Source organism: Azolla caroliniana, unplaced genomic scaffold (assembly GCF_043228905.1).
Source record: "Azolla caroliniana isolate FFs.n. ecotype wild unplaced genomic scaffold, voAzoCaro1.0.p SCAF_16, whole genome shotgun sequence".
Classification (NCBI taxonomy): domain Eukaryota; kingdom Viridiplantae; phylum Streptophyta; class Polypodiopsida; order Salviniales; family Salviniaceae; genus Azolla; species Azolla caroliniana.
The window spans coordinates 16,691,727-16,702,453 of NW_028230451.1; the positions used below are offsets into that span (position 1 = coordinate 16,691,727).

Here is a 10,727-nt window from a genome sequence, read left to right on the forward strand (position 1 = left end):
CTGCAGAAATCTGTAGCCTTGTCGACTATACAGGCGGAGTATATGGCAGCGGTAGACGCCAACAAAGAGCTAATTTGGATGAGAAATTTCCTCAGTGAGTTGGGAATGAAGCAAAGGGATTTTTTGCTTCATTGTGACAGCCTGAGTGCCATACATCTAGCCAAGAATGTTGCATACCACTCCCAGACTAAGCATATACAAAGGAGGTATCACTGGTTGCGGGAGAAAGTCGAAGAAGGAGAGTTTACTCTCTTAAAGATCCATACCGACGAAAATGGATCCAACATGATGACTAAGAGCCTGCCAATGGATAGACTTAGAGTTTGTCGACAGAGGACCGAACTAACTTACTCCCTCGCACTGGAGTGAAGGGGGAGTTTGTTGGGAATATGTCCCTCCAGTGGGCAAAGCTGACTGATCGAGCCGACCAGAGCCGAAAATTGAAGACAAGGAGGAGCCGACTATTCGGAAGTAGCTGACAGTCGAAGAGTCGACAATAGAGAGTCAGCTATTAAACTGCTTATTATTATTATAGTTAATAGTAATAGCAATGATATGTATCCGTGGCTCCATTTGTAAACAATCCATATAGGGTATGAGTATAAATACACTTAGGGCAATACTTTTATATGTGTGTGTAGCTGTAGAAACAGTTGGTGAGCGAGAGAACAAGAGTGAGTGAGAGCGGCGCTACAGCTATGTGTGTGCAGCTATAGATGACAAGAGCCATGTGTGGCACCTACACTCGACAAAAAGAGTGTTGTAATCCTCTCCAGATTGTATACCCACTATATAGTGAAGATTCGTTCTCCCGTGGTTTTCTCCCGTTTTAGGCTTTCCACGTTAAATCTATGTGCACTATTTTGCTAGTGAGTCTGTGTTGTGTAATTCAGGGCATTTGTTTTCGTGGATTCACAATTTGATTCTCTACATGAGAGACAAATAGAGAGAGACCTCAGAAGAAGAAGCTATATTAGTGAAAATATAATTACATCCAGCAATAACTAAGTTACAAAATGTTGGTTTAAATACCAACTAATTTAGGGCAAATACCGATTCAAACAAGACATAAGATGAATTGGAGATAGTCGATTCAATCGAGGAGTTTGATTCGGGAGAGCCGAGTTGTATGACGAGCAAGCGGAGGAGAGGGCAGCCGAAGCCAAACATCAAAACGAAGGATTAGACGTGTCAAGGGGCACCGATGTCATGACAACGAAGGAGCTGAGATGAGCCCGACAAGCAGACAAGCCAACCGTAAGGGTCGAGGTGCAAAGAACTAAATGAGTCAAAGGTGCCTTGGACCTTAGGGATCATGGGATGAAGAACTAGACTGAACATGCAATGTGAGCTAGGTGGGAGGATGCTAGAAGGAGTCGGTTACAAAGACTGGCTACATCTAACAGAATGGACCGACGTCAAGTTGAGCTTCAGGGGGAGCGTTGAGCAAGCACACTCAACATGGGTCCAACTAGCTAGACAAGCTGGTAGGTAAGACCGGAGTCAATCTTGTTGGCTAGGCCAAGTTTCTGGACTAGATGCTAGATCAACTATAAAAGCTAGATACCAGATCCGGATGATGGACCGGCTGAGGACGCCGTCCAGAACGTCGCACATGCCAACCTATTTTATTAAATAGGTCCAACGTAGGCAATTAGTGTCAAATGCTTCTTTAAGAGCATTGAAGTACATGTCAGTACTTCTTAACCTTTTTATAGGTAGTTTGTATTGTAGTATTCTATACACGAGGACAACACTGTGAGAGTTGACCGAGAGTGTAAAGATGGGAGGATTACTTTTAATCCTAGGGATTGAGATAACCCTTAACAGCCATGTGTGAACTTGTCTAGGGGCCTTAGGCCTGCTTATAAACATGAAGCCTACCTATCCTCATGGAAGACATTATTCGACTATTCGACTATGTTGAAACTGTGATTCTGTGGTTAACAAACTATTGTGGGGAGCGCACACCGGTACCATGTATGATTCAATGCCATGGTGGTGGTATAGGATACAATACAAGGAATCGGGTCCTTCACAATCCCTTCAGTCAAGGGAGGTTGAGTGAATTGACACTCCTCATTCTCTCTGTTTCTCTTTACAATCTTTTATCTATTTCCTTATTTTATGCCGACATTAAAAATACTCTCTAATATGTGGCATTAGAGTGACTTTCCTATGTTTCTTTTGTTGATTTTTGTTTTCTTTTTTATTCTGATCAATCGATGTTCGTCTGAGGGTTGATCCAGAAAGTCATTCACAAAAGAACTTCAGTATTTCCTTTTTTTCATCAAAAAAAATAATATTTTTATTCTTTCTTCTCTCATTCTTAAAACATGTTTAGTTCAACTATGTTGTATTGGTCATATTTATAAAACATACATAAATTATGTATATGTATGTGTTTTATGTCGTTATTGCGTATTACATATGTTATTACATTTGATATGACGTCAATACCTCAATTGTGTATTACCTACGCTTATATATTTTGGATGTTGTATGTGCGTAGAGGCTACATGCGTGGATAACATTATTCATTTGTTTATGTTTTGTTAATGATTTTTTTGTATATTCATCTTTAAAAACTTTCCTAACTTTTCATTACAAGAGTGTGATATTTTAAAGAGGAGAGTATGTTACAAGCATTACTATAATTTTATCATGTGGTAACTTGTATTGTAGTATTCTACAAGTGAGGATAAAAGCGTGAGAGTTAATTGAGAGTGTAAAGAATGGAGGACTATTTTTAATCCTAAGGATTGAGACAACCGATAAGGCTAAGTGCGAACTTGCCTGGAGGCCTTAGGTTTGGTTATAAATATGAGGCCTAGATATCCTCATGGAAGACATTATTCGATTATGTTGAGACTGTAATCTTGTAGTGAATCAACTCTTCTGGCGAGCGTGTGCCAATACTAAGTAAGACTCAATGTCATGGTAGTGGTATGGGACGCCATTCAAGGCTTGGGTGTGTCTCAATTCCCTCACTCGGGGGTGGTCGGGTTATTTGACACCGTTCTTTCTCTCTCTTTCTCTTTACAATCTTTTATCTATTTCTTTATTTTATGCTTAGACTAGAAATAATCTCTAACAAGAAGCCATGGGCTCAAGGTGAAGCACGACATTGTTTATCCATCCTCGTGACAACATTTAGTACACCAATTAGATACATTCCATCTATTATAGCCAATGCTTGAATCCAATTCATATATGATGAAGAGTCGTGACAAAGAACATCCCTATGTAATCTTCACGCCAAAGAATGACATCCCAATTGAACTCCCAATCGTCATTGCGATGCAAATAAGCACGTCCACTTCAAACTCACTCATAATTGAATGATATTCTACGAGGAAACATTCCTTTTGCTTTGTTGAGATGAAGATGTGTGGACTCTTTGAATGTTGTTGAATCAACACACCATTACACTATGAGGAGCACAAGTGTATTTCCTAAACATACTACGTAATAATCACACACAAAGTATAAACGTTCACAAGCATACTTGTACAAACTAAAGAGGGAAGATCGCATGAATCATGATTGACACCAACATGCCCATTCAAATTTCGTAATCCTTCATGGAAAAAGCCATCAACTCCATCTCCTCAAGTTCAAGTTCGTACATCATTCACACCCTTCTCATCAGTTCTCCCGTCATCAACTTTATATGTGTGTAAATGTGTGTGTTGTGGTTGTCTAATTGAGTAAATATGGTTGTGCAATGTCCAAATGTACATGCTAATATATATGTGTATGACGTGATGTTTTTATTAGTAAATGATGGTAACACAATATCACTATGCATTGTATATGTTTCACTAGAAATGTGAGCATTAATTTGTCTATCTAAGTGTGTAGTTTATGTGAATTTAAACATGGGTTTTAAGTGTCTAGTGGTCTTGGGATGAGTGTTTAAGTTTCTCGAAGAGATGAGGAAGCTTTACATAGGAGTTTTGATATTTTCATGGGGGAACAAATTAGCATTCCAAATAAACGGAAAGACCCTTGTAGATCTTGGACATAAATATTTAACCCCAAAATATGATGAGAAAACAGCATAAGAGAAAATATGGTTCAACTTTCTCTTTTCTTGCTCAAAAAATGAATTAATATTTAAATGGGCAAGTGGTTGGTTAGGAAACGTGCAAAGCTCCTAAGCCCGTAAAGATGGCATTCTAGCCAAGGTCAATTTTATCGCTGACAATAGAGAGGTCATGAAAGAAGCTCATTTTGTTCTTAAACTTCAAGGAATTTGTGTGGAACTGGAAATAGATATTGGCCAAGTGAATCATATGTAATTAGGCAATTTATACTAATGAGATGTGTCATGCTACTTGATTGCCCAATATTGACGAGAAATTATGTGTATGTAGGAGAAAAAGGTAGGGAAACCTGAATCCGTGTGAGACTTACGGCTCAATGTCGAGCCTATAGGCTTGGTTCCTATAGAGTTTGGTGAGAAGGATCCATGTTTATTTGCTCTTGAGTAACCCTTCATTCGGGTGGTTTGTAGCATGAAATGATGGCCATCCATGGTGGCTTTTTTTTACAAGGGAAATCTCACTCTCAAGACCTCCCTTTCGTAATCTATCTAGAATATTAGCTTCCCACCACATGCTTTTTTTGAGGACGACTAGAGTGGCTTGGCTCCACCATCACTTTAAATTCAAGTCTCACCACGGAAACATGGAACTTGCTAACATCCTAACATGTAAATTCTTGTCACAATTTATATTTCAGAATCATAGATGTGACCTTTGTTAAGCGCTCGTGCCATTCGAAGTGGTGCAATGTCAAATAAATTACAAGGTTGATCCACATGCCAAATTGAACGCAACGAAGGATTTCCTACTTTGACAATGTAGAAAGAAACATCCACCCCAATTGCTAAGAAAGATGACGAGTGGTGGTAGGGACCCGTAGTTATGATGGTGGTTGAGGGTGAGCTAGAAAAAGGCATCAAACTCGACAGGTTCATATTTTGATCACGTCTCGTCGGATTAATCTCCTCTAACTGCTCACACCCTCATAAATTCAAAAATCTCATGACTTCAAACTAGACGATTGCAAGCCCAACTCTTCATTTCCTCTATCCTTGAGCTCCATGATTCCCAAAAAAGCAAAAACTCAAACCACTAAGTGCTCACCAATGGGAAAAAATGAACCTAAAAAACCTAGCCTAGATCTTTTATAAGAGTTTGGAGCTTTCTCGTCCATCACTTAACTTTGTGTCTGCATTCATATCTATGCACAGGACCTAGTTCAATGTGTGTAATTTGTTTTAACGTCATGGCTGCCATATGCTATTTTTGATCTTGAGTGAGATTTGGACCTCCATCTTTAGTTCGAACAACCATTTACTCTAACAAATTGAAATAATATCATTCCATTCTTCATATCTCCTTATGCATATTCTTTTTTTTTCCAAAATAAAGCTACTTTCCCATTAGTTAGGAAGGATTATTACAAGGAGACTATACAAGGAAGCTTCTTTCACGTCTCCCTCCCTTCGATGTAGGCTTAGGTGTGCATATTCATTTTTATTATCATTGTAGATTCTCAACTATTTGCTTTCTAGTTAGGGGGCATCTATATCATTCATTACGTACATAGAATAGTTTGAACTATTGACTCTTTAGTCCCTTTCAGCCCATGACAAGAACTCCAGCTTTCCCACACACCCAATTAAATGTTTATCTTTGTGACATTTACGGGTTTCTGACTCAATTTACCCAAGTCCTTATTATGTCAGTTGTATTAATAAGAGATTTAATCATTTCAACAACTTTTGAAGTTATTTACAATATTGTTTAGTGGAGTTTGATAACTTCCACAAATGCAAAGGCTATTTTAGAAATTATTGCAAGTTAATATAGAATGTGCCATTGCTTGTAAAATAGCTTATATGAATTATTATTACCTAAAATTAATAGATTTGACAATAAGTTCAATAGCATGTTATGATTTCATCATTAATATCATCAATAGTTCAAATTCACAGAAGACCAAAGCTTGAGCAATTTGGCTTTTCGAAATATGATCAGGTGATTTACATACATGGACAATTAGTTGATGAACCAAAGAAATATGCATGTTATGTATGTCTTATATATATGTTTTTTTTTATGTGTATATATATAATATATATATGGGAAAAGTACCAGGATACCCCTGGAAGTTCGTCTATTAGAATGCCCCTGGAAGTTCCAAATTTACCAAACTACCCCTATGTCCAAAAAATTACACTTTATAAAATAATAATACACTCAAAACTTTGGTAAATAAGGCTAGTTCGGGTCCATTTTTTGGACATAGGGGTAATTTGGTAAATTTGGAACTTCCAGGGGCATTCTGGTAAATAGACGAACTTCCAAGGGTATCCTAGCACTTTTCCCTATATATATATATATATAGACACATCTACATACAAAATACGCATAAACTTTTTATGGGTATGTGATGTATCATATGTTTACACATTTGAAGGAGTATCCTTCAAAACATCTAAGTTTGAAGTTTAGATTGACATATGATTGCCCCCTTAATAATGCAAATGGTGAGTGACAACAATTGAATTATGTTTGGCAAAATATAAGATGGTTGGGATGAACATAACACAATCATTCACCACATAACTTTCTTCGTCAACCACTTGGATGATTCTTCAAAATGCAGTATGCTTCGATAACAAGAAATCAACACTTTCAAGCCTAACAATCTTATTAAATTGCCGAGAAATAAATCCATTATTATTTTCATTATTTATTATCCATGCCCTAAACATAAACTCCCTCACTATTGAGACCTTGTATTCATTGTAATAATTTATGATGACCACACCACGCCAATGATCAATGTACATTAGTCATCACATAAGTTCTACTTATACTCAAACTTCATGATTTCTTTTTTCATGAAAACTAAACTGAAGGAAAATAGAGCAAAGTACTTAACTAATAACCACACACAGTTTTAAGAAATTACTGAATATCTCTCCATAATACAGAAACATTTAAAAACTTATAGTTACTCTACAGAGTACCCAACACAGTTGTGTTGTATTATTGTGCCCTCCGTTAACTTTGTGATGAGCTAATCAAAACTTATGGTTAGTCTACAATGTACCCAACACAGTGGTGTTGTATTATTGTGCCCTCCATTTAACTTTGTGATGTACTAATCAAAGAGGAAATTTCACCATTATTGAGATAAACCGGGCTCCAATGCAATTGGCTCATGATGATTTGTGGAAGATGTACAAATGAACCATGTGCAAGAAACATTGTCCCAAGCTATGGGGCTTGCCAAGAAGAAAGAGGAGGTGTGTCAGAATTCATGAAAGTGAAATTGATTTGACTATTTCTGTCTCCAGCTATGGCATCAGCATCAAAGAGCGCCTCGATCTCGATGATATCTTCTTTACTGAGCTTGACTTGCAGTGATCCCACATTCTCATCAAAGTTTTTGAGCTTGGTAGTGCCAGGGATTGCTACAACATCATCTCCTTGATGTTGAACCCATGCAAGAGCGAGTTGACCAGTGGTGCAACCCTTTCTCAATGCAATCTCACGTAATGCCAGGAATAGCTTTTCATTCTTGTCTAAATTTTGTCCCGCTAACCTCGGCTGCCCAACCTTCACTTCAACAAAAATCTAATGCATTAGAAATCCCTATGTAGGATACATTTTGGGTTTTAGCTATTATATTGCATTGCAAAGAGGCTACCTTTCGGAAATCTGTGTCATGAAGACCCTCTAGAAGTTTCGCTCCAAGGGAAAAGAAACCTCGACCTAAGGGGCTGTAAGCTACAATGCCAATACCCAATTCTCTAGTAATTGACATAAACAGAAAACTTTTTGTCAGTGACATACATATAAGAAATTCATGCATTCATGATGGAAAGAATAGAGTCAGGGAGGACATACCGACAAGTGGGTATTATGTCTTTTTCTGCATCACGAGACCACAAGGACCACTCAAGTTGAACAGCAGTGATGGGATGCACTGCATGAGCTCTTCGAATGGTCGATGCAGAAGCCTCAGAAAGCCCAATATACTTAACCTTGCCTTCCTCTACCAGCCTCTTCATTTCCCCAACCTGGTTCATATATATAACATTTGCATACAATAGTGAGCAACATATACCCTGATATTAATAAAGAACTATGCATATGCATATGCACATGAATATGTAGATGTATATGTATATGCACATCCACATGCATATGTATATGTATATGTACATGTAGTTGTAGTTGTAAATCTAGAATTACACCTGTACTAATATCTATATCCATACTTACAGGTATATGTTGTATTATATCTAGATCTATAGATATAGGTATATGTTGTGTGTGTATGTGTATGGCAACAAAGATCAGTTTACACCTATTGAGACTATGAAAAGGATCGATGCAAATGGAAGAATTCTATCATCGAGTAAACAGATTTCATTCTTACGGTGACTTCAATTGGCACGGTTGTGTCAATGCGATGCTGATAGTAAAGGTCGATGAAATCCACATCGAGCCTTTGTAGGCTCGCCTCACAAGCCGAACGCACATATGCGGGATCTCCTCGCACCAGGATATTTCCATTATCCTCAATGAAGACCCCAAATTTTGTTGCAAGTTGAACCTCATGCCTTTTTCCTTTCAAAGCCTATTACAATACGGTTAACCTAAAAAACAGCCAGAAACTAGATATGGTAATGAAGAGAAAGATATAAGAGCAAGCCACCCACCTTGCCCAGAAGGATCTCATTATGGAAAGGTCCATACAAATCAGATGTGTCCAGGAGTGTGATGCCAGAGTCAATGGCATGGTGGATAAGTTCAATCATCTCATGCTCAGGCTTTGGGGGTCCATAGAAGGCGGACATGCCCATGCAGCCCAGCCCCTGTTCCGAGACCTCCAGACCTTGGGAACCAAGCTTCACTCTGCCCACCTCCACATCTGACAACGCCATAGTTGCTGCTACAGTAACCGATCACTCTACCAATCCTCGTATTTGTTTGGAACAATCGATCCCAACTCACAACTATATATTACATCGCCGCCTCTCAAGTACATAAATGCAACTAGCCAGTCAAACAATGATAAACGCAAATACTTTGGAACACAAGCAAACACCAATTTGTTTCTCTAAGAGGATAAAGAGAACCGTCAAAAACTGTTTTCATAAACCAAAATTTGTCCTTGACTCTACCTCACTTTAGATTGGAGTCTCTTCATTAGAAACATAGAGCTCGCAGATATCCTAACTTTGTAAATTTTTTGTCACAATTTGTATTTCAAAATCATGAACATGACCCTCATCGTGCGTTCATGCCATTAACAGTGATTCAAAGTTGGTCGGTCCACATCCCAAATTGAACACAATTACTGGTTTCCTATTTGATAATGTCGAAAGGAAAATTGTCCCTATTGCGCAAGAAAGATGAAGAGTGGTTGTAGGGACCCATAGTTATGCTTATAGTGTTCAAGGGTGAGTTAGGTGGAGACATGTGTTCATATTTCAATCACATCTCATCGGATTAATCTGCTCTAACAACTCATACCTTCAAAAATTTTAAAACCTCACAAGTCCAAAGTAAACTTTCCAACTCTAAATTTCCTCCATCCTTGAGCCCCAAGATTCCCAAGAAATCAAAAACTCAAACCATCCACTAATCGAAAAAACAGAACCTAAAAACACTAGCCTAGACATTTTATAAGACTTTGGAGCTTTCTTGTCCATTAGTTGAGTTTGTATTTGTATTCATATCTATGGAGGGGACTTGGTTCGATGTGCCTGCATATGATATTTATGGTCTTAAGTGAGATTTGAACCTGCGCCTTTAGTTTGGAGTCTAGACAACAATGTATTCTAACAAATTGAAATAATATCTCTTCATTCTTCATATCTTTTATGCATATTGATTTTGATCATTCTAGATTCTCAACTATTTGCTTTCTGATTAGGAGGTATTCATATCATCTTTACAAAAAATAATTTGAACTTTTGACCTTTGTGTCATTTGAGAGCCCATGAGTCATGACAAGACCTCCAACTTTGCCACAACACCCCATTAAATGTTTATGTTTGTGACATTTGTGGTGGCTTTATCATGATAGTTGTATCAATATGATATTTAATCATTTCAACAATGTTAGAATCAACCTACAACATTGTACAATCGAGTTTGAAAGTTTCCACAAATGAAACATCATTTGTTAAATTTAAGAAAAAAGAAATTATTAATGGAAGAGACTTAAATTATCTTCCATTGAAAGGGTCAGAGATGGATGTAGTATTATTTTATACCCTAAGAGTATAGATCAAACCCAAAACAATTTATTAACAAGAGAAGCATAAATTCTAATGTATAGCATATCATAATCACGCCACGCAAATTATCAATGTGTATTAGCCATCACATAAGTTTTACTTATACTCGAACTTTGGCATTGCATTTATTTTTCCTTCATTTTCCCTCACCCTCATCCGTATCCATATAGATTTCTATATGTAAATGTTAACGTGTGGAAGCTTATGACAAACCGACTCAGCCAAATAGCAACAGAACTCAAATACAGGTTTAATGGAACCTCGTGAACACATAGTGCACACAGGAAGAGACAAAGAGAGCAGAACATAAACTCTATATTCAAAAAATAACACTCTGTACATACATCGTGCTTCCACAACACTATTTATATGAGTCCTTAAAAGGACTAAC

At 37.6% G+C, this 10,727-nt stretch overlaps 1 protein-coding gene across 1 annotated transcript; it reads right to left on the reverse strand.

The window, feature by feature from the left end:
- Positions 1 to 6,992: 6,992 nt before the first annotated feature.
- Positions 6,993 to 9,167, reverse strand: LOC147854088 (auxin-induced protein PCNT115-like). The gene is made up of 5 exons (XM_087332621.1): positions 8,750 to 9,167; positions 8,467 to 8,667; positions 7,932 to 8,104; positions 7,732 to 7,834; positions 6,993 to 7,640 (listed from the first exon to the last, which is right to left on the reverse strand). The coding sequence occupies exons 1-5, from the start codon at positions 8,972 to 8,974 to the stop codon at positions 7,299 to 7,301; spliced, it is 1,044 nt and encodes a 347-aa protein (XP_087188747.1). The 5' UTR covers positions 8,975 to 9,167; the 3' UTR covers positions 6,993 to 7,298.
- Between the last annotated feature and the right edge of the window lie 1,560 nt (positions 9,168 to 10,727).